Source organism: Nerophis lumbriciformis, linkage group LG24, assembly GCF_033978685.3.
Source record: "Nerophis lumbriciformis linkage group LG24, RoL_Nlum_v2.1, whole genome shotgun sequence".
Lineage (NCBI taxonomy): Eukaryota > Metazoa > Chordata > Actinopteri > Syngnathiformes > Syngnathidae > Nerophis > Nerophis lumbriciformis.
Window position 1 is genome coordinate 13,530,853 of NC_084571.2, and position 24,148 is coordinate 13,555,000.

General features: G+C 38.4%; 1 protein-coding gene across 1 annotated transcript in view; it reads left to right on the forward strand.

The window, feature by feature from the left end:
* Positions 1 to 4,294: 4,294 nt before the first annotated feature.
* Positions 4,295 to 24,148, forward strand: part of nubp1 (nucleotide binding protein 1 (MinD homolog, E. coli)) — a 35,569-nt gene continuing 15,715 nt past the window's right edge. Inside the window, exons 1-8 of the mRNA XM_061981600.1 lie at positions 4,295 to 4,372; positions 4,839 to 4,943; positions 12,948 to 13,081; positions 16,622 to 16,690; positions 16,853 to 16,885; positions 17,634 to 17,724; positions 17,841 to 17,995; positions 21,199 to 21,309. Of these exons, the coding sequence (XP_061837584.1) occupies positions 4,342 to 4,372; positions 4,839 to 4,943; positions 12,948 to 13,081; positions 16,622 to 16,690; positions 16,853 to 16,885; positions 17,634 to 17,724; positions 17,841 to 17,995; positions 21,199 to 21,309 (729 nt within the window). The 5' untranslated portion in view covers positions 4,295 to 4,341. The remainder of the gene's footprint in view (positions 4,373 to 4,838; positions 4,944 to 12,947; positions 13,082 to 16,621; positions 16,691 to 16,852; positions 16,886 to 17,633; positions 17,725 to 17,840; positions 17,996 to 21,198; positions 21,310 to 24,148) is intronic.

Consider the following 24,148-nt stretch of genomic DNA (forward strand, 5'->3'; position numbering starts at 1 on the left):
TTGAGTGGGAATTTTATTAAAATGTGGGAATTTCGTTAAAACCGAGAACTTTTAAAGATATGGATAATATCACAATTGTCGTAGATGATATGAATTGGCTAGTGTTGGAATTTTTTGTATCGATTGTGTCATGACTTGGTCCGGGGTGTTTGCTTTTCCAGGATGCAACGGAAAGTTGGCACGGGCGAGACGGGAATTAAGGTACATGGCGGGTTTTAATATATCAATTTAATATATCAAAAAAAAGGGATAAATGAAAGCGCGCACAGTGGCGGAGAATAAACTATGAACAATTAAACAAAACTTGCAAACTATGGCTTGAATAAAGAAAACTTACTTGGCATGGACAAAAAAGGAGCAGCGTGAACGATGGACATGAAAAGGAGTTAGAGGCATGAACAGAGCATAAATGTGTTGTGAGGTCGTCAGAAAGACAAACTGAAAAACACTGAACTTAAATACTATGGACATGATTAGTGAAAGCAGGTGCGTGACTCAAAACGTGAAACAGGTGCGTGACGTGACAGGTGAAAACTAATGGTTGCTATGGTGACCAGACAAGGGAGTGAAAAGACAGAAACTAAACAAAACATGACTTAAAACAAAACATGATAATACAGACATGACAGATTGAGAAACGCTGACGTAGTAACACTAATGTAATTGAAAATTGGTATTTTGGAATTCCTGGAAATTCAGGAAAACCTTAAATTTGTACGGAAAAAGATTGTAACCTTTGATGTCACAAATAAGTGGAGTGTCTTGGTGATGGAATGGGTTAAAAAATGTAGAAGGAGGAGCTGAACGAAAAAAGTGAGGAAATAGGGTTTTGGAAAACCAAAATTTGGGGGAATTCCTGGAATTTTTTGCCACTTGGAAAGTGTTACTTTAAATATCCATAATGGGTGGAGTTTCTGGATGTTGGAAAGGTTAGAATTGGGTGGGACATTTAGGAGTTGTACAACTTTGAAAATGCCTTTTAATTTGAATGGGAATTTTCTTAAAATGTGGGAATATTGGTAAAACCGAGAATTTTTAAAAATATCAATAATATCACAATTGTCGTAGATGATATGAATGGGTTGGTGTTGGAATTTTTAGCATCAATCGAGAAACATTGACGTAGTGACACTTTGTAATTGAAAATTACTATTTTGGAATTCCTGGAAATTCAGGAAAAGCGTGAATTTGTACGGGAAAAATATTGTTACCTTTATTGTCCCAAATAAGTGGAATGTGTTGGTGGTGGAATTGTTGGAATGGGTTGAAAACTGTAGAAAGAGAAGCCGAACTAGGGTTTTGGAAAACTGCAAATTTTGGGAATTCCTGGAAGTTTTTGTAACTTGGAAAGTGTTAGTTTGAATGTCCAGAATGGGTGGAGTTTGTGGATGTTGGAACGGTTGGAATTGGGTGGGAAATGTGGGCGTTGTACAACTTTGACAATGCCTATTCATTTGAGTGGGAATTTCCGTAAAATTTGGGAATTTCGGTAAAACCGACAATTTCTAAAAATATCAATAATATCACATTCGTCGTAGATGATATGAATGGGTTGGTGTTGGAATTTTTGGCATCGATCGAAAAACGTTGACGTAGTGATACTTTGTAATTGAAAATTGGTATTTTGGAATTCCTGGAAATTCAGGAAAACTGTGAATTTCTACGGAAAAAAGATTGTTACCTTTAATGTCTCAATTAAGTGGAATGTATTGGGGGTGGAATAGTTGGAATGAGTTGAAAATGTACAAAACCCAAAACCAGTGAAGTTGGCACGTTGTTTAAATGGTAAATAAAAACAGAATACAATGATTTGCAAATCCTTTTCAACTTATATTCAATTGAATAGACTGCAAAGACAATATATTTAATGTTCCAACTGAGAAACGTAATTTGTTTTGCAAGTAGTCGTTGACTTAAAATTTAATGGCAGCAACACATTGCAAAAAAGTTGGCAAAGGGGCATTTTTACCCATGCCTTGGGCACAAATATACCCCCATACCACCACAGATACTGGCTTTTCAACTTTGCGCCAAGAACAATCCGGATGGTTCTTTTCCTCTTTGTTCCGCAGGACACGACGTACACAGTTTCCAAAAACATCTTGAAAAGTGGACTCGTCAGACCACAGAACACTTTTCTACTTTGCATCAGTCCATCATAGATGAGCTCGGGCCCAGCAAAGCCGGCAGTGTTTCTGGGTGTTGTCGATAAATGGCTTTCGCTTTGCATAGTAGAGTTTTAACTTGCACTTACAGATGTAGCGACCAACTGTAGTTACTGACAGTGGTTTTCTGAAGTGTTCCTGAGCCCATGTGGTGATATCCTTTACACACTGACATCGCTTTTTGCATTCAATGCTGGTTTTTAGCCTTGCTGCTTACGTGCAGTGATTTCTCCAGATTCTCTGAACCTTTTGATGATATTAAGGACCATAGATGGTGATATCCCTAAATTCCTTTCAATAGCTCATGGATAAATGTTTTTCTTAAACTGTTCGACAATTTGCTCAGTCATTTGTTCACAAAGTGGTGACCCTCGCCCCATCCTTGTTTGTGAATGACTGGGCATTTCATGGAAGCTGCTTTTATACCCAATCATGGCACCCACCTGTTCCCAATTAGCCTGTTCACCTGTGGGATGTTCCAAATAAGTGTTTGATGAGCATTTCTCAACTTTCTCAGTCTTTTTTGCCACTTGTGTCAGCTTTTTAAAAAAAAATCATGTTGCAGGCATCACATTCCAAATGAGCTAATATTTGCAAAAAATAACATTTTTCCAGTTCTAACATTAAATATCTTGTCTTTGAAGTCTATTAAATTGAATTTAAGTTGAAAAGGATTTGCAAATAATTATATCCTGTTTTTATTTACCATTTACACAACGTGGCAACTTCACTGGTTTTGGGTTTTGTAGACGGAGAAACTGAAAGAATAAGTGTGGAAATGGCGTTTTGGAAAATCAAACATTTTGGGAATTCCTGGAATTTTTTGCAACTTGGTAAGTGTTAATTTGAATGTTTAGGGTAAGTGGAGTGTGTGGATGGTGGAACGGTTTGAATCTGTTTAGAAATGTGGGAATTGTGCAAGTTTGAAAATTGTCCCGTTCATTTTCCTATGGAAAAAATGTCCCGGAAAACCTGGAATCCCTGGCAATCTGGGACCTTTTTGGAGCCAAACGTTTTCATACTCGATTGGTTCCGATCGGATCGAAACCGGAAGGGCTGAAAGCCGGAAAAGTTGGTTGTAAGTGGAACAATGGATGATTTTGCATTGGCATTGATACGATGGCGGCAAACATGGCACAACACTGACAAAAGTGCTAACTTGGTGGCTAACAATGGCAAATAAGCATTTTGTACTAATTTGTCCAAGGGCTGAATGGATCGGTTTTAGAAAGTAAAACTGGCAAGCATGAAAAGAGAGGATACTTTGCACCTGCAGAGTGTATGCATGCAATAATAATAAAATAAAGAAATATAAGACAAAAGAGTACATCGTGTCATGTATTCATGTGGCAAAAGTCTGCTCGTTTGAAGGATATAAGCCAACATGTACATGCTTTAGGACCAACTTGTGGGGGATGGGTGGGTGTTTTACACACATACATACACACACGCACACACTCATACAAGGGCACTTGACTACAGAAACTTCCAAACATGGGAATAAAATGACCCATATACCTGTACCTAACCTAACACACCTGGTATTATTACATCACCTGTTTACTAATAACACACCTCACATTGCTGACACAGTAATAAATAATGTATACATACACATGCCAGATGTCTTACAGAGCATTATGATGCCTTATGTGTTTTGAGTGGAATCAGCCTTCACATATTGTAATTATAAGCAGAGAAATTCAAATGTGTGTCGTTGTAAACCTTCATTACAAGTTTGTGTGTAAATGCGCATGCGTGTTTTTGTTCCAGGGCATAATAAACAGCACTCTCTAGAGGACAAAATTGTGAATATCTTTCTCGTTGGTAATAAAAAAAAAAGGTGCAACAACTGTACTTTAATAGATTGACGGTAATAGATTCGAACAATGAATAAAATGTGTTGTTATTAACCATTCCCCTATATTACACATTACCTCAGATTTGCTTGTAAATATCCAGCAATAATGTGTAATCTCTTATATAAATGTATTTCCTTGCTACAATAAAGACTTTAACACGTGTCTATATTTAAAGATGCATATACAGTAAAAATAAAAATAAAAATAATTAATAATCCCAGATAAAGTGAATTATGTACACTTTCTTACGACACACCCGAGCAATTGCAACCGGAACCTTCGAAGGGGGGGAAACGTTAACAGTCGGACACAAAATGGACGACGTACCAGAAAATGCACCCGAACGTGAGTTGTTGAATCTACAAATTAATACAACATTTGTAATAAATAAATAAAATGGTCGCGTGGAATTTTGTGTTTCAAACACTTTTTATGACGTTTTCCTGTCAAGTATGAAACTGTAAGTTAACATTGTCTTAACTGCGTCACAATTCGCCCCATCTTTTCCTGTCAAGTTTAAGAGTCTGCTAAATAACGCGAACTTTAGTTTTAATTGTTTATTTTTATTCACTCTATATTAAGATACTAAGCGAGATTGTGTGAGGTGTCATAATGACGCAGCATTATTAGAAACCTTAAGTGACATATTTACCTAAGTCTGTAAAACCCACTTGGTTCCCCCTTCCTGCCTCCATCCTAACCGGAAATGGCTGTCTAAAGTTATATACATGTATACATACATATACACTATGATACATGAGATCATTGGAAGGAGGCTTGAAATGACACATTGTTTGATTAATCCGTCCAGACTGTCCAGGTACAAAGAGTGAACAAGCAGGAAAGTCTTCATCATGTCAAGGCTGCCCCAACCAAAAACTGTGTGCTTCTGGAGCCACCAAGGCCCCAGATCCAGGTACAGCGCATAATTCAGTGTTTATCAACCTTTTCTGAGCCAAGGCACATTTTTTTCATTGAAAAAATCCTGAGGCACACCACCAGCAGAAAACATTAAAAAGATGAAACTCAGTAGCCGATATTGACAATAAAAAGTTCTTCTCGCAATTGTTGGATATTAATTAAAACCATAACCAACCATGCATCACTATAGCTCTTGTCTCAAAGTAGGTGTACTGTCACGACCTGTCACATCACGTTGTGACTTGTTTTGAGTTTTTTGGTGTTTTCCTGTGTGTAGTGTTTTAGTTCTTGTCTTGCGCTCCTATTTTGGTGGCTTTTCCTCTATTGTTGGTATTTTCCTGTTGCAGTTTCATGTCTTCCTTTGAGCGCTATTCCCCGCACCTGCTTTGCGTTCGCAATCAAAACTGTTTAAGTTGTGCGGACGCTATCCTTCTTTGTGTGAACATTGTTGATTGTCATGTCATGTACGGATGTACTTTGTGGACGCCGTCTGCTCTACACGCTGTAAGTCTTTGCTGTCGTCCAACATTCTGTTTTTGTTTACTTTGCAGCCAGTTCAGTTTTAGTTTCATTCCTAAGCTTCTATGCCTTTTCTTAGCGGCACCTGCCTTTTGTTTATTTTTGGTTTAAGTGTTAGATACCTTTTTACCTACACGCTGCCTCCCGCATATTGTGATCACGACAAACCATGTTTCCGACATCTACAAAGCAATTAGCTATCTGCTGCCACCTACTGATATGGAAGAGTATTACACAGTTACTCTGCCGAGCTCTAGACAGCACAGACACTCAACAACGACACATTATTTGCGGATTATAATTACTGGTTTGTAAAAAATATTTTTAACCCAATTAGGTGAAATTACATAATCTCCAACGATACACCAGAGTGTATGTCACGGCACACTAGTGTGCCGCGGCACAGTGGTTGAAAAACACAATAACATCACAATAACTCGCCATCTGGGTAAATGTATACAGTTTTATGGCAGTTTATGGATTGTATATCGTGAGGAAGACTGAAATATCGCCAACATCTGAAAACAAACAATTGTTGGCTCCTTCACGTGGATCGGGGATGTTCAAACTTTTTGACTTGGGGGGGCCACGTTCGGCTAAAATAATTTACCCCGGGGGGGCGGAAAGCCGACTGCGTGTAAAGTACCATGAATTGATTAACGTGGACCCCGACTTAAACAAGTACTGTGCAATCTACTAATAAAAGTTTCAATCAATCTGTGTGTGTGTGTGCGTGTGTGTGTATAATGTGTATGTATGTATGCAGCAGGCCGAAAGCCGACTGCATATAAAGTAACTGTGTGTGCGTGCGTGTATGTATGTATGTGTGTGTGTGTGTGTGTGTGTGTGTGTGTATATATATATGTATATATATATATATATATATATATATATATATAATGTATGTATGTACAGTATATATATAATGTATGTATTAGAGATGGCCGATAATATTTATCGAAAATATTGGTATCGGTTTCAAAAAGTAAAATTAATGACTTTTTAAAACGCCGCTGTTCGGAGCGGTACATATCCGGTAAAACGCGGACGTAGGGAGAAGTACAGAGCAGTTGCGTCTCCCAGTCAGCAGCCCCTCCCCTCTCTCCTCTTCCCTCTCCCACACACAACACAGAAGTTGACGACTGCAGCATGAGAGGTTTACTGGCGACGCTTGATGACCTCATCAAACCGCCACGGGCGTAGCATAACAACAACAAGAATGTGTTGTTGCCGGTGCTGTAGCCGTGGCGAACAAGCGAGCTCCCTCGGTGACTGACTTACGACACCATGTCTATGGTTTGGGATTATTTTAAAGTGTGTCCGACGGATAAAAAACTGGCAATTTGCAATGACTGCAAAAAGTTGGTTATGCGAGGAGGAACCAAGACGTCTTCCTTTAGTACGAGCAATTTGATCTCCCACCTTTTCAAGAATCATAATGATGAATACAAGCGGAAGATGAATGAAAAGCAAACACAGAAAAAAAAAGTTGGCAAAAGCTATGGTGGAGTTTGGTGTGGCTCGTCTGCCATGCATGGCGCACACTTTGCAGCTTGCAGTGAACGGAGGTGCCCTGTCTCAACGCAGCATTTCAGAAGCTCTGGCTGACTGCTAGGCCACTTCAAGCACTCACCACCAGCTTGCAGCACATTTGTGTTACTCATACAAATACGTTAGAGCAGGGCAGATTAAGCCCAGTTTATAATTTCCTGTTATACAGTATACTAGGCAGTCTTGCATTAAAGGAGGACTATGTTATTGTTTATTTTATTACTCTAGTATACTCTGGACTGAAGCTGTGTGCCTTCATTATATTTGTAGCTGTTGTTTTGAGGCATGTTTAAAAAAAATAAAAAATAATGCACTTTGTGAAAGTCAAAGTATAGTATCTCCCGTAGTGCTAGTGGGTATCAGGATTATCTCAGTGAGAGCATGTCCCAAATTCCAAGCTGCTGTTTTGAGGCATGTTAAAAAAAATAATGCACTTTGTGACTTCAATAAAAAATATGGCAGTGCCATGTTGGCACTTTTTTCTATAACTTGAGTTAAAGTTGTTCTCTTATTTTGGAAAATCTTGTTACATTGTTTAATGCATTCAGCGGGGCATCACAACAAAATTAGGCATAATAATGTGTTAATTCCACAACTGTATACTGTATATCGGTATCGGTTGATATCGGAATCGGTAATTACGAGTTGGACAATATCGGATATCGGCAAAAAAGCCATTATCGGACATCTCTGGTATGTATATGTAATATATATATGTGTATAATGTGTGTGTATATATATATATTATACATATATATGTATACACACACACACATATATGTATATATATATGATACATATATATGTATACACACACATATGTGTGTGTGTGTGTGTGTATATATATATATATATATATATATATATAAATATATATATATATATATATATATATACAAACCAGTGACGTGCACTCACTAGAGGCAGGTGAGGCCCCGCCTCACCTGCCATCATGGAAAGAAAAAAAATGTAAAAAGAAAATTTTTTTATTAAATTGTTATATGTATCCCCGTGACTGCGTGGGTTCCCTCCGGGTACTCCGGCTTCCTCCCACCTCCAAAAACATGCACCTGGGGATAGGTTGATTGGCAACACTAAATTGGCCCTAGTGTGTGAATGTGAGCGTGAATGTTGTCTGTCTATCTGTGTTGGCCCTGCGATGAGGTGGCGACTTGTCCAGGGTGTACCCCGCCTTCCGCCCAATTGTAGCTGAGATAGGCTCCAGCGCCCCTCGCGACCCCGAAGGGAATAAGCGGTAGAAAATGGATGGATGGATGGATGTTATATCTATCCAGTGATTATACTATAAAGTTATTTTCCATTTAACTTCACCAGTTTTAGATTATTTTTATTTGAAATCGCTGAATTTTCACATTTGCCGTTCAAATACTGAGAAGAGACGGTACGGTGAACAGCAGCCAGTTGAGGCACGTCACTCAGTTGTGCCTCAACATGGATTGCGAACTCGGCTAACTGCTGGCCTGCTGTGCAGTGAGACCGTATTGCTATATGAACTATATTATACATTTCCATAGTTTAGTTAGCTGAGGTATATAATGTACAGTGTATTTTGTCAACAACTGTATGTATGTAACGTATTTCTTGTGCTGAGCGATCATAAAACGGCTGCAAAAGACGCACTGGCTGAGGCTCGCAGTAGTCCCGCCTCCTGCACCACCGCCGTTGAAAAAACACATGAGTGTAATATCAACTAAAGCCCACACTTAAACTTTCCACGTGCAAGATTGAATCTATTTAAAAAAGTTATTTCATAAGAAGCCAAAAAGTGCAAAAACAATAATGTTGGTGTTGGAGGAGTTGTGAATGACTGCAGGGCCACAACATTAGGTACACCTGCAGACTGCAGGTGTACCTAATTCACAACTCCTCCAACACGAACATTATTGTTTTTGCACTTTTTGGCTTCTTATTAAATAACTTTTGTAACCTATTTTTATGGGCTTGCCTCTTTGTGATGTTAAGTTCCTGTTATGCGCTGTTGTACAGTATATGCCTTGAGCTCTTATTTTGAAAGCGCTAAGAGCGGAAGTGATGACACAGTGGAGCGGAGATTTTTGAAAGAAGGTAAATAAAGTGGTCCTCGTGTAAACTGGAGCCTCCGTGTTTGTTATTTCATAGTTTCATACAGTATAGGCGACATTTATAAACCCTCGGTTACACTTTTTTAAATAGATTAAATCTTGCACGTGGAAAGTTTTAAGTGAGGGCTTTAGTTGATATAACACTCCCGTCATGGGGTTCATTAATCCAGCACAACAGCGGCGCATTGACTTCATTTATAAGTAAAGGTAAGACCATAATAACGTTTTTTTTTATTAAATGTGCTTTTTTGTGTGCTACAGTTTGTATGTGTAAAGTTAAAGTTAAGTTAAAGTACCAATGATTGTCACACACACACACACTAGGTGTAATGAAATTTGTCCTCTGCATTTGACCCATCCCTTGATCACCCCCTGGGAGGTGAGGGGAGCAGTGGGCAGCAGCGGCGCCGCGCCCGGGAATAATTTTTGGTGATTTAACCCCCAATTCCAACCCTTGATGCTGAGTGCCAAGCAGGGAAGAATGCTGGTATGAGCTTTTAAACATAACCCGTTAACTGCTGCCAATCAAATAGTGAATAAGATACTTTTTAGGGTTCATATGTTTGTAAATCTGACTGTGATGAAGTCAGTGCCTCACCAGCCATGAACCTCACCGCACGTCACTGATACAAACCCCGTTTCCATATGAGTTGGGAAATTGTGTTAGATGTAAATATAAACGGAATACATCCATCCATCCATCCATTTTCTACCGCTTATTCCCTTCGGGTCGCCCATGCAAATACAATGATTTGCAAATCCTTTTCAACCCATATTCAATTGAATGCACTACAAAAACAAGATATTTGATGTTCAAACTCATGAACTTTATTTTTTTTTTGCAAATAATAATTAACTTAGAATTTCATGGCTGCAACACGTGCCAAAGTAGTTGGGAAAGGGCATGTTCACCACTGTGTTACATCACCTTTTCTTTTAACAACACTCAATAAACGATTGGGAACTGAGGAAACTAATTGATGAAGCTTTGAAAGTGGAATTCCTTCCCATTCTTGTTTTATGAAGAGCTTCAGTTGTTCAACAGTCCGGGGTCTCCGCTGGCGTATTTTACGCTTCATAATGCGCCACACATTTTTGATGGGAGACAGGTCTGGACTGCAGGCGGCCCAGGAAAGTACCCGCACTCTTTTTTTTACGAAGCCACGCTGTTGTAAGACGTGCTGAATGTGGCTTGGCATTGTCTTGCTGAAATAAGCAGGGGCGTCCATGAAAAAGACGGCGCTTAGATGGCAGCATATGTTGTTCCAAAACCTGTATGTACCTTTCAGCATTAATGGTGCCTTCACAGATGTGTAAGTTACCCATGCCTTGGGCACTAATACACCCCCATACCATCACAGATGCTGACTTTTGAACTTTGCGTCGATAACAGTGGATGGTTCGCTTCCCCTTTGGTCCGGATGACACGTTGTCGAATATTTCCAAAAGCAATTTGAAATGTGGACTCGTCAGACCACAGAACACTTTTCCACTTTGCATGAGTCCATCTTAGATGATCTCGGGCCCAGAGAAGCCGGCGGCGTTTTTGGATGTTGTTGATAAATGGCTTTTGCTTTGCATAGTAGAGCTTTAACTTGCACTTACAGATGTAGCGACGAACTGTATTTAGTGACAGTGGTTTTCTGAAGTGTTCCTGAGCCCATGTGGTGATATCTTTTAGAGATTGATGTCGGTTTTTGATACAGTGCCGTCTGAGGGATCGAAGGTCACGGTCATTCAATGTTGGTTTCCGGCCATGCCGCTTACGTGGAGTGATTTCTCCAGGTTCTCTGAACCTTTTGATGATATTACGGACCGTAGATGTTGAAATCCCTACATTTCTTGCAATTGCACTTTGAGAAACGTTGTTCTTAAACTGTTTGACTATTTGCTCACGCATTTGTGGACAAAGGGGTGTACCTCCCCCCATCCTTTCTTGTGAATGCATTTTTTGGGAAGCTGTTTTTATACCCAATCATGGCACCCACCTGTTCCCAATTAGCCTGCACACCTGTGGGATGTTCCAAATAAGTGTTTGATGAGCATTCCTCAACTTTATCAGTATTTATTGCCACCTTTCCCAACTTCTTTGTCACGTGTTGCTGGCATCAAATTCTAAAGTTAATGATTATTTGCAAAAAAAAAAATTTTTTATCAGTTTGAACGTCAAATATGTTGTCTTTGTAGCATATTCAACTGAATATGGGTTGAAAATAATTTGCAAATCATTGTATTCCGTTTATATTTACATCTAACACAATTTGCCAAGTCATGGAAACGGGGTTTGTATATATATATATATACATACATACTTACACGACTGTATGTAAAGTAACTGTGTGTGTATGTATGTATATATACACACAGATTTTTAATATATATGTATATAATGTGTGTGTGTGTATATATATATGTATATATATAATGTATATGTACATATATATATGTGTATGTATGTATATATAATGTATGTATATATAATATATGTATATAATGTATATATATATGATACATATACATGTACACTTACACACACATATATATATATATTATATATATATATATATATGTATATATATATATACATACATACACGACTGCATGTAAAGTAACTGTGTGTGTATGTATGTATGTATGTATGTATATATATATATATAATATATATATGTATATAATGTAGATATATAAAATATATATATAGTATATACATACACGTACGTATATGTGTGTATATAGGTATGTGTATATATATATGTATTCGTGTGTGAGTGAGTGTGTGTGTGTGTGTGTGTGTGTGTGTGTGTGTGTGTGTGTGTGTGTGTGTGTGTGTGTGTGTGTGTACATAGTATATTAAAATTATGGGTGTATAATTGATGTATAATTGGATATTAAGAGTATGTGAAAGTTTTACTCCTACATTGTTTACTTCAGTGACGACCTTCTTAAAGTTTTGAAATCAATCAGAAATATCAAGCAGCTAAAATGCGCCAAACATGGATAAGTGTGGAGAGAGTGTTTTACATTTTTCCCAACATGCACTCCAATGGATTTAAATGGCTGTGATTTTGAAAAATGTTTATGGTGTTTTGGCATTTTTCATAATATCTACAAGGTTGTGTTATGTGTGACCATGTGTGTTGACCTTTATGTTAGATGCATTTTTTTCTTGCACCATGACTAGGGAAGGTTGTTTGGATTGTGTCATATAAGTAAATGCTGTGCTATCATTTCAAAATTCTATTAAAGGTCATTGATATGATGTATTTACATTGTCCACAATATGGCAGCAAATATGTAGCATTCAGAGACAGCCTGGTAGTTGAGATGAATTTGAAAGCAATGCTTTGTTGAACTCATGACGTCTCGCGGGCCAAATTGAAGACGCTGCCGGAGTGTAGTTTGCACACCCCTATCGTAGATTATAGTTTAGACATTATTATCAAGCTGGCTGAAATAACTTCTTTTTGGATGTTACAGAATGTGTGAGCTGCTTCCTGCTCTTGTTTACTTATATGATAATCTCTTATTTGACTCTTAAACGGGAGAAATAGGCCAAGAAGAAGGACAAAAACTGGAATTCCCGGTGGGAAATTTACAGTTTGACAGTTTTATTTAAGCAGAGGAGACCTACTGTAGGCGACCAGCGCTGCATGCAAGGAGACAAAGTAGTGGTTATTATCTACTTCACTACATTATTTTTTTAATGCTAAATATTGGGATCATATGTAAAAATCTGCCAATAAAGTTCTGTTTTAGTTGTAAGAAAAAATACATGTCAAAATGCCAGTAGGTCGATCTGTAATTCATACATCGTGGAATGTCTGCAGCCATTAAGGAAATCGGAGCCAAGCTGTCCACGGTCAAACACAAGATCCTTGTGTTGTCTGGAAAAGGAGGCGTGGGGAAGAGTACGTTCAGCGCTCACCTGGCTCACGCCCTGGCAAGCGACGTCACCAAGGAGGTAATATTTTTGTTTTGATTATTGCCGAAGTTACATTCCACACCCCCTGTATGTACAAACCCCGTTTCCATATGAGTTGGGAAATTGTGTTAGATGTTATTATAAACGGAATACAATGATTTGCAAATCATTTTCAACCCATGTTCAGTTGAATATGCTACAAAGACAACATATTTGATGTTCAAACTGATAAACTTTTTTTTTTGCAAATAATCATTAACTTTAGAATTTGATGCCACTAACACGTGACAAAGAAGTTCGGAAAGGTGGCAATAAATACTGATAAAGTTGAGGAATGCTCATCAAACACTTATTTGGAACATCCCACAGGTGAGCAGGCAAATTGGGAACAGGTGGGTGCCATGATTGGGTATAAAAGTAGATTATATGAAATGCTCAGTCATTCACAAACAAGGATGGGGAGAGGGTCACCACTTTGTCAAGTGAGCAAATTGTTGAACAGTTTAAGAAAAACCTTTCTCAACCAGCTATTGAAAGGAATTTAGGGATTTTACCATCTATGGTCCGTAATATCATCAAAGGGTTCAGAGAATCTGGAGAAATCACTGCACGTAAGCAGCTAAGCCTGTGACCTTCGATCCCTCAGGCTGTACTACATCAACAAGCGACATCAGTGTGTAAAGGATATCACCACATGGGCTCAGGAACACTTCAGAAACCCACAGTTAGTAACTATAGTTGGTTGCTACATCTGTAAGTGCAAGTTAAAACTCTCCTATGCAAGGCGAAAACCGTTTATCAACAACACCCAGAAACGCCGTCGGCTTTGATGGGCCTGAGCTCATCTAAGATGGACTGATACAAAGTAGAAAAGTGTTCTGTGGTCTGACGAGTCCACATTTCAAATTGTTTTTGAAAACTGTGGACGTCGTGTCCTCCGAACCAAAGAGGAAAAGAACCATCCGGATTGTTATAGGCGCAAAGTTGAAAAGCCAGCATTTGTGATGGTATGGGGGTGTATTAGTGCCCAAGACATGGGTAACTTACAAATCTGTGAAGGCGCCATTAATGCTGAAAGGTACATACAAGTTTTGGAGCAACATTTGTTGCCATCCAAGCAACGTTATCATGGAAGCCCCTGCTTATTTCAGCAAGCCAATGCCAAGCCACGTGTTACATCAACGTGGCTTCATAGTAAAAGAGTGCAGGTACTAGACTGGCCTGCCTGTAGTCCAGACATGTCTCCCATTGAAAATGTGTGGCGCATTATGAAGCCTAAAATACCACAACGGAAACCCCGGACTGTTGAACAACTTAAGCTGTACATCAAGCAAGAATGGGAAAGAATTCAAGAATGGGAAAGAATTCCACCTGAGAAGCTTAAAAAATGTGTCTCCTCAGTTCCCAAACGTTTACTGAGTGTTGTTAAAAGGATAGGCCACGTAACGCAGTGGTGAACATGCCCTTTCCCAACTACTTTGGCATGTGTTGCAGCCATGAAATTCTAAGTTAATGATTATTTGAAAAAAAAAATCACGTTTATGAGTTTGAACATCAAATATCTTGTCTTTGTAGTGCATTCAACTGAATATGGGTTGAAAAGGATTTGCAAATCATTGTATTCCGTTTATATTTACATCTAACACAATTTCCCAACTCATATGGAAACAGGGTTTGTATTTTAGTTCCTATTAAACCCTTCACATGCTGTTATTAAAGGGGAACTGCACTTTTTTTATAAGAACAAAATTCTTTCTGTTTTGTATATATTCTAACTCATAAATAAACACTAGCAAAAGTCAGCTAACAATAGAGGTTAATGGACGTTGTTCTATTCCGCTTATAAAGCGCTCTAAAAATACCCAAACACCTCCATCAAGGTTTTCTATACACACTGTAAGTACAGATGTAATGTAGTAACAGAAGCGGCACGTTCATAATAACGTAATATTTACAAGTTTTGCTCATTTTAAGCATATGGCGGCGCATTAATTTCACAGACGCATCACAACATTCACTTTTCCCTTCAACAACCACAACTTTGGGACAAATGATCCAGAAACGTATATTTTTGATCCTGAATATAAGGAAGCTGTGTGCTAAACAGATGCAGCACACTAAGCATCATGTAGCATTATTGCTAAGTGCTAAACAAGTTATACAAATATAATAAAACAATCACTTACTGTACAATGTCTGCTCTCATTGAGATAAAGACTGATTGGATGTTTATATTTTCCCACTTAGACGAAAATGTAATCCTAATCCTCACAAAGGTTTAAAAAAAAAAATGCCGCAAGCGAGCATCTTTTTGTGTTTTTCTTGCCATCCATGGGTCTAAGTTGGATGTCCACAACCTTCTACTATCCAGGTGAGAGGAATTATTTATCATCTAGAATTAACTTTCACCAACTCAGCTCAATATGTCCATATAGCAGCATAAGCTAGTTAGCTCTCTGTGATCACGGCACCGCTAAAAATGTTTGTCTGCGTTAGTGCTAATAATAACAATGTCACTAATACTTGTTAATATTCAGGTCACGACATGTAAATGGAGTATTGTTGGTGTTTTTTGGATGTTTTTTTAGAGAGTTTTATGGGCGTTTTACTCGTCACGAACGTGTCGTTTCGTTGCGATTCCAAGTTGCATAAAAGCAACGCAAGTGAAAAGCGTGCAGCTGAAAGTGTATTTAATGCGTGAAATAACAAAAGCCGAGAGCTGGAAAGTGCTCTGGAAGTATAGGGAAGGCTATGCTAAATGAAACTCGACAGGTTTAAAAAAATGTACGGAATTTCTGGAGCACAGCAAAGACTGACTTGAAATAAAAATAACAAAATTGAATTTCTGGTGAACAGCAGGGACTGACTAGAAATAAAAATAAAACGGAATTTCTGGAGAACAGAAAGGACTGACCAGACATAAAAATAACAAAATGGAATTTCTGAAGAACAGCAAAGACTGACTCGAAATAAAAATAACAAAACGGAATTTCTGGAGAACAGAAAGGACTGACGAGAATTAAAAATAACAAAACGGAATTTCTGGAGAACAGCAAAGACTGACTAGAAACAAAAATAACAAAATGGAATTTCTGGTGAACAGCAGGGACTGACTAGAAATAAAAATAACAAAACTGAATTTTGTTATGGCAAAATAGTATCAGATGCATTGCTAGCCACCTTGTACTTGCCATATTTTATGATTTAAGAATGCATAAAAAAAGAACAACGTGTGTTTGTCTTAAATAAGGATTGTGAATGATGGGCAAAATTCCCCCTAAAGTGCAGTTCCCCTTTAAGAGACACCGTTGCTGTCATCCTTAGAGTATTTTCTTCTTCTTTATGCAGAAACCAATTATGTATTGATCTTGTAATGGCAGCTCGTAGATCATAGCCTAAAGTTAGCATAGCAATGAAGAGGTCCAATTTTTTTTTTATGCCTCTAGGGCTATGGTTCTTAGATTAGATGACATCATAGGACTTCAAACACTGTACTCCTCCACTGGCGAGCAAATTCTGTAGATCTCAAACAACGTGGATGTGTCTCCACTGACTTATTTTGGACTCATCCAATTCTAGGTTGCCCTTTTGGACATCGATATCTGCGGGCCATCCATTCCTAGAATAATGGGGCTGGAGGGAGAGCAAGTAAGATATGGACAGAACATTTGACATGAACATAGATGATATATTTAATTGCTTTGAAACAACAGTGTGTTTTAATATTATTGCTATGGTCATTTCTATTGGTAAAGACTCATTATTTCATCAGAGATTATGTATTTTAGTAATTTATTTTCCTGTATTCAGGTACATCAGAGCGGGTCAGGCTGGTCCCCTGTGGTGAGTCACTTTCATCAATACGACAGTTGTTTTTTTTGGTGTTCCTAATGACATCAATACAGAAGATAATAGTGTTACGTTTGTATGTAATTACTTTTTTCTTCTAGATATCTACTGATATGTTTTTTTCAGGGCCGATACCGATTATTAGTAGTCAAGGAGGCCGATTACGTTACTTGGAGCCAATATTCATTTGCAGTAAAATATAGTTAAACATGAATAAAATACGCTTGTAAACAGCTTGACAGGGCTTTAAGTTTTTTGTGTTGTTTTTTATCTTAGTTTAATTTAGTCAAGTACACCTGTGAAGTGAAAACCATTTCAAGTGACTACCTCTTGAAACTCATTGAGAGAATGCCAAGAGTGTGCAAAGCAGTAATCAGAGCAAAGGGTGGCTATTTTAAAGAAACTAGAATATAAAACATATTTTCAGTTATTTCACCTTTTTTTGTTAAGTACATAACTCCACATGTGTTCATTCATAGTTTTGATGCCTTCAGTGACAATCTACAATGTAAATTAGTCATGAAAATAAAGAAAACGTGTTGAATGAGAAGGTGTGTCCAAACTTTTGGCCTGTACTGTACGTCAAAATGCCAAATATTGGCGACCATAACTCTTTGATCTGTAATTTCTACCCAAAGTTGCAGCTCTTCTTTTGGAGCTTATTAGAATGACCGAGTGTACCTAATGAAGCGTCCAGTGGCCGTGCATTTAACGTGTCTGCCGTGTTGTGCTCATGTTTCAGTACGTGGACGACAACCTCGCTGTCATGTCCATCGGCTTCCTGCTCGCTAGCCCGGACGATGCTGTCATCTGGAGAGGCCCCAAGAAAAACGGTGCGCAGAATACCTCGAGCTGCATAAAATTGCATGATCCCCGACAAATTGATGGCAACTCGGTTACAACCAGAAGGAAGCTTTTATTCATCTTTGGATCACGTTTGTCCTTTCAGGAATGATCAAGCAGTTTCTACGCGACGTGGATTGGGGGGATCTGGATTACCTCATAGTTGACACGCCTCCTGGCACTTCTGACGAGCACCTGTCCATTGTCCAATACCTAGGCTCCACCCACGTCGACGGGGCTGTCATCATCACCACCCCGCAGGTACACACTAGCGTTGTCCTAGTACCAAAATATACAGTAGGTTCCCTCTATATTGGTAAAATCATGATTTTGAATAAAATCTCTTGGAACTTGGCAACTTCCCTGCACACTTTAGTTTCTTGTGTAGACAAAACAGGAACAACAACATCTAACAGTATATCAACTATTTATCGATTGTCTTCCTCCCGCATAGCTCAGACCTACTTCCTGTTCCTGTCTGTGGCGCGATGCCTTCTGGATAATGTAGTATATAAACATTTAGCAACACACTGGCGTGCTCACTGCCTAGTATTTTAATATTAAATATTTATTTATCCAGGGTAAGACGAGTAAAAACACATTTTTCATTTGCAAAGATGACCTAACAAAGAGGCAGCATTTACATGTTAGAGATGTTGAAGTATGATGATAATCTCTCATCGTCTTTCATGTGTTGGAACATAAATGAATGATTAAGATTAGAATGTCTGCAACTTGTGGACGACACAAAGTACGTTTTTGGTGATGTTTTGTTCCATAATTATAATTAACTATTCCTGTGACAATCATTGGTACTTTAACTTATTAGTTGTAATTAATTACATCTGTACAGTACTGACTAGTGTCTACTTTTTCTACTTACCTACTTTGTAGTATAAAACGAGTAAAATATCAACACAGTATTTTTTTTCCAATTTTTGTTGAACACCTGTGCTTTTTTGCGGTTAAGGTTACAAGGGATATTGATGACTAATTCATAAAATCACAAGTTCATTAAATGTTATTGAAAAAAAGCCTCAAATGATTGCAACTTTTGCTATACCGTATTTTCCGCACTATTAGCCGCACCTAAAAACCACAAATTTACTCAAAAGCTGACAGTGCGGCTTTTAACCCGGTGCGCTTTATATATGGATAAATATTAAGATTCATTTTCATAAAGTTTCGGTCTCGCAACTTCGGTAAACAGCCGCCATCTTTTTTCCCGGTAGAACAGGAAGCGCTTCTTCTTCTACGCAAGCAACCGCCAAGGTAAGCACCCGCCCCCATAGAACAGGAAGCGCTTCTTCTTCTACTGTAAGCAACCACCCGCCTGCGTAGAAGAAGAAAAAGCGCGCGGATATCACCGTACGTTTCATTTCCTTTGTGTGTTTACATCTGTAAAGACCACAAAATGGCTCCTACTAAACGACAGGGATCCGGTTCATGAAAAGACGCAATCTCTCCATCCGCACACGGATTACTATTTCACAGCAACTGATATTCCTGTGAACCGCACTGTGGAACGGGAGCACGTACGGTGAATATTCGCACCACAGGGAATGAGAAGTCATCCTTCACTGTGGTTCTAGCTTGCCATGCTAATGGCCAGAAACTTCCACCCATGGTGATATTCAAAAGGAAGACCTTGCCAAAAGAGACCTTTCCAGCCGGCGTCATCATAAAAGCTAACTCGAAGGGATGGATGAAGAAAAGATGAGCGAGTGGTTAAGGTAAGTTTAAGTTTACGCGAAGAGGCCGGGTGGCTTTTTTCACGCAGCTCTGTCCATGTTGATATACGTATGTTTGTGATTGCACATTTGCGTACATTTTGGGAGTGAACAGAGTTGTTAGAACGCTGGTTTTTAATATATTATTAAAGTTTGACTGACCTATCTGACTGTTTTTTTGACATTCCTTTAGCGCAGTTAGATGCGGCTTACAACACCGGGCGGCTTATAGGTGGACAAAGTTTTGAAATATGCCGTTCATTGAAGGCGCGGCTTTTAACCCAGGGCGCCTTATGGTGCGGAAAATACGGTAATCATAAAAGAAAAATCGTACAAAATCCCAGAGGGTCACTGTACAATATAGAGCTGAAGTGCACATACATGTAGAATTTGTGTTAAATCAGTGATACAGTTTATTATAGACTGAAAACAAGCAATTCAGCCATTCAGAATGAAGGTTGGATCTTATACTGCTAGCTTAATGCTAAAGTACAACGGACGACCCCATTGAAAGGCTAACGGAAATTAGCATTGTGATCATTTTACACCTTTAGAAATGAGATTTTATTTAAACAAAATTGTTACGAATCAGCAAATGAACCGAATATTCATGCTAACGTTGTACTACTCGGCCGGTCTGCTGCTCTGCACTCAGTGAACGTGACAGATGACGCACTAAGCGTTAAGTTGAGGGATGTCCACTCCTCCAGGAAATACAGCACAACATTTTTTAAATTAAGTTTTTCGGCAGAACCTGTTTGTGGTATTATTTGCTCTTATGTTCACGCAACTGGCATGGAAGAAGACCTAACCAACGGGGGATGGGAATTCATCATAACCCTTCAAACATTTTGCTCCACGACTTACGTTATTTGCTATGTCATAAGGGATGGGTACCGATTCAGGTACTTTTTATTAGCATCGACCAAATCCCGCCAACGCTTCACGTAAAATCCAACAGTGTCATGTTATATAGTACTTGGGTTGAGTGTGACTTCCCGCCCGGTTGCCGAACTCTCCGGCATTTGGCGATCACCCCAGCAGCACTGAGAGTGCACTCAGCCATTTTTAATGCCCAAAAATCAATTGACTCAAAAAAAAAATGCTAGGTAAAGTAAGGCTCCACTTTTCTAAAAAAAAAAATGTGCTAGCTTAATGCTAATATACATCGGCTTTGCTGTTCACATGCTACTGATTAGCATTAGCGATTTTACATGGCGATTTCACCACCTCCAAACTAAGATGCACGCTACAATCAAACAGCTGGAATATTTACAGTATTAACACTTTTTAGGGCGCAACAAAAAAACACACACTATAAACGATGCACTACTGCCATCTAACGTCTTGGACTTGCAACTGTAATCGCAACATAATGTCATAATAAAACGAGACTGAACAGCAGTTATCATAATCAGCTCATTTTTATAGATTTAAAAAAAAAAAATGTATTATTAAAAACAATAAATATTTATTAAAACACACAAAGGTACTGAAAATTATGGCGTTGAGTACCGGTATCGATTGCCAGGTACCAGGAATTGGTATCGTATCGATGCCAATTACAACAAGCATATCGTAGTGCCACCACAGACCTCGCATTACTAGATAATAGAAAACTGTCCCCGAACCAAAGTAGCCTCACAAGAGATGCAACTGGCCCCAAGCTACGCCTGCTTGTTGTCAGTGCACACATTGTTGAAGTGAATTTGACCTCTCACATTCTCTTTCCAGGAGGTGTCCTTGCAGGACGTTCGAAAGGAGATCCGTTTCTGTCAGAAAGTCAAGCTGCCGATCATCGGAGTGGTGGAAAACATGAGTGGCTTTGTGTGTCCCAAATGCAAGGTTTCTGACAGACGCATACACAGTTGTATATTAATGGTACACTCATAAACACGGTCACAAGAACCTGGTAAACAACTGTTGTATTTATCCATGCATTAAGTAGATCAGGAGTGTGCATAGTGCGGTCCGGGCGCCATTTTAAAAATACTATTACACATAATTGTAATTAAAGAGCTAACAAGTGTAATGTAACAAAGAACCCTTGCAATATTGTCACTAATAACACAAAGCTGCCATACAGCTTTAAAACCGTCATTGATATAAAAATAATAATAAAAACTTACAATCGACGATAAGATGTGAAGTTAAATTTAGATATTTAAGCGTTGGAAGTGAAAATAATGTATATTGATATTTGACTTATTTTTAACGTTTTTATGAGTGGGGGGCTGTTGGAATCCTAAGAACTTTAGTTTGTCATTGTTCAAAATAATAATGAATCAAAATCAATGTTATGAATTATTTATATATTTAAGGCTTCAATTACTTCACAAAAATTTTAATTTTTAAAAATGTTTTGAAGTGACAATATTGCATATTTTGTGTTTTTGCCATAAAAACAGTTTTGTTTTGTTGTTTTTGAAAAAAAGACATAAAACCAAAAAAAACTTTATAGTAACGGATAGGTCTGAAGTAGAGATGCGCGGATAGGCAATTTATCTCATCCGCAACCGCGTCAGAAAGTCGTCATCCATCCGCCATCCACCCGATGTAACGTTTGATCAAAACTGCATCCGCCCGCCATCCGCCCGTTGTTATATATCTAATATTAATAAAAAAAAAAAAAAAGGGTGAAAACTACGCGAATTGCACCTTGTGCAGACAAAATTTTTCGATCGGACACGGAGGAATTAGCGATGTAAAAGACCACGTTGGGACAAAAAAACACAAGTCTAATGCCGTTGCTAGCGATACAAGTGGAAAACTTTCAACGTTTTTCGTCGCCCAAACAGATTCTTTGGATGTGATAAATGCCGAAGTTTTATTTACGGAGGCAATAATTGAGCATGGACTTCCAATCGCACTGGCTGATCACATGGGACAGTTAATAATGTAATGCAACCTTTAAAAATCATTACGCGGTGATCGCGATCCCAAAAATAAACTTTTCTTGCATGATAATGTCCAGAAAATTTCGCTTTATATTACTATAGAGTCCTTTTAACGAATGAGTTTGATGGTTTATCACAAACCTTAAATGAAATTCCATGGCCACCGTCCTGCTCTCTATATCAACCAGGGTGAGCCCCACCCCTTTCGTGAGCGCACTGTGCGCGGAGTGACCCCTGTTACGCGCCCCCGGCAACAGGGGTGGCAAGCAGGTAAGCTGCGCGGGCGGAGCGCGCGGAGTGACCCATGTTACGAGCTCCCGGCCACGGGGGTGGCGGGCAGGTAAGCTGCTTACCTGCTGCGCGTGACGCCGGCCGCGGCGAAAGCGGACGAGGCGGGGTGTCGGTGCGGTGGGCGCGGTAGTGACCCTGGACGTGCGTCGGGCCCTTCTCGCGGATCGCCTCAGCTACGGCTCCCGGTGGGGCCCTCTCGGGGGAAGGGGCCTCGGTCCCGGACCCCGGCGAGGCGTCCCTTCTCCGCTCCGTAAAAGTGTCCATCTCTTTTCTTTTTTTTTCTTCTGTTGTGGCATATGCTGCAGGTGCCTGCTCGTTTTTCGTATGTGGGTAACAACATTTAACTATGTATATATATTTCCGAATTGGTTTAACTGCCACCCGCAAAAAAACAAACCAAAAAAAAAAAAAATATCTAATTATAGCGGATAAAATCTTATTTTTTTTAATTTCATCCGCCCGATCCGCGGATAATCCGCGGACTCCGCGGTTGTGTCCGCAAACCGCGCATCTCTAGTCTGAAGTTTATAAATATTTAAATGATGAAAGTAAAAAATGTATATTGATTTTTACATTTTTAACACTTTTATGAGTGGGGGGCTTTTGGATCCATAAGACCTTTAGTCTGTCATTGTTCAAAAATAATAATGAATCAAAATCAATCTTGTTATGAATTATTTACATATTTAAGGCTCCAATTATTTCACAAAAATGTTCATTTTAAAAATGTTTTTAAGGGTAAATATTGCATATTTTGTGTTTTTTATTTATTTATTTAAAAAAAAATTTTTTTTTTTTTTTTTTAAAGGCATAAAACAAAACATTTTCAACTTTAAAATAACGGATAGGTCTGAAGTTTATATATAAATATTTAAATGTTGAAAGTAAAAATAATTTGTATTGATATTTTACTTATTTTTGTAACACTTGTATGAGTGAGGGGCTTTTGGATCCCTAAGACCTTTCGTCTGTCATTGTTCAAAAATAATAATGAATCAAAATCAATGTTGTTATGAATTATTTACATATTCAAGGCTCCAATTACTTCACAAAAATGTTCATTTTGAAAAATGTTTTTAAGGAAAAATATTGCATATTTTGTGTTTTTGCCATCAAAAAACAGGGTTTCTTTTTGTAACATAAAAATATAAAATAAACTTTATGGCAACGGATAGATCTGAAGTTATAGATATTTAGTGTTCAAAGTAAAAAATAAATGGTAAGGGACAAGCGGTAGAAAATGGATGGATGGATGGATGGATGACTTATTATTTACATTTATGAGTGGGGGGCCTTTAGGATCCCCAAGATTTTTAGTCTGATGTATTTTTCTTTAACTGCCATGTAAACTATAAACTCATAATAATGAATCAAAAGCAATATAGTTATGAATTATTTACCTATTTAAATTTCTATTTGCTTCATATCAAATATTCCCTTTTGAAAAATGTTTTGGGGTAAATTTAGCATATTTTGTGTTTTGCCATAAAACAGGG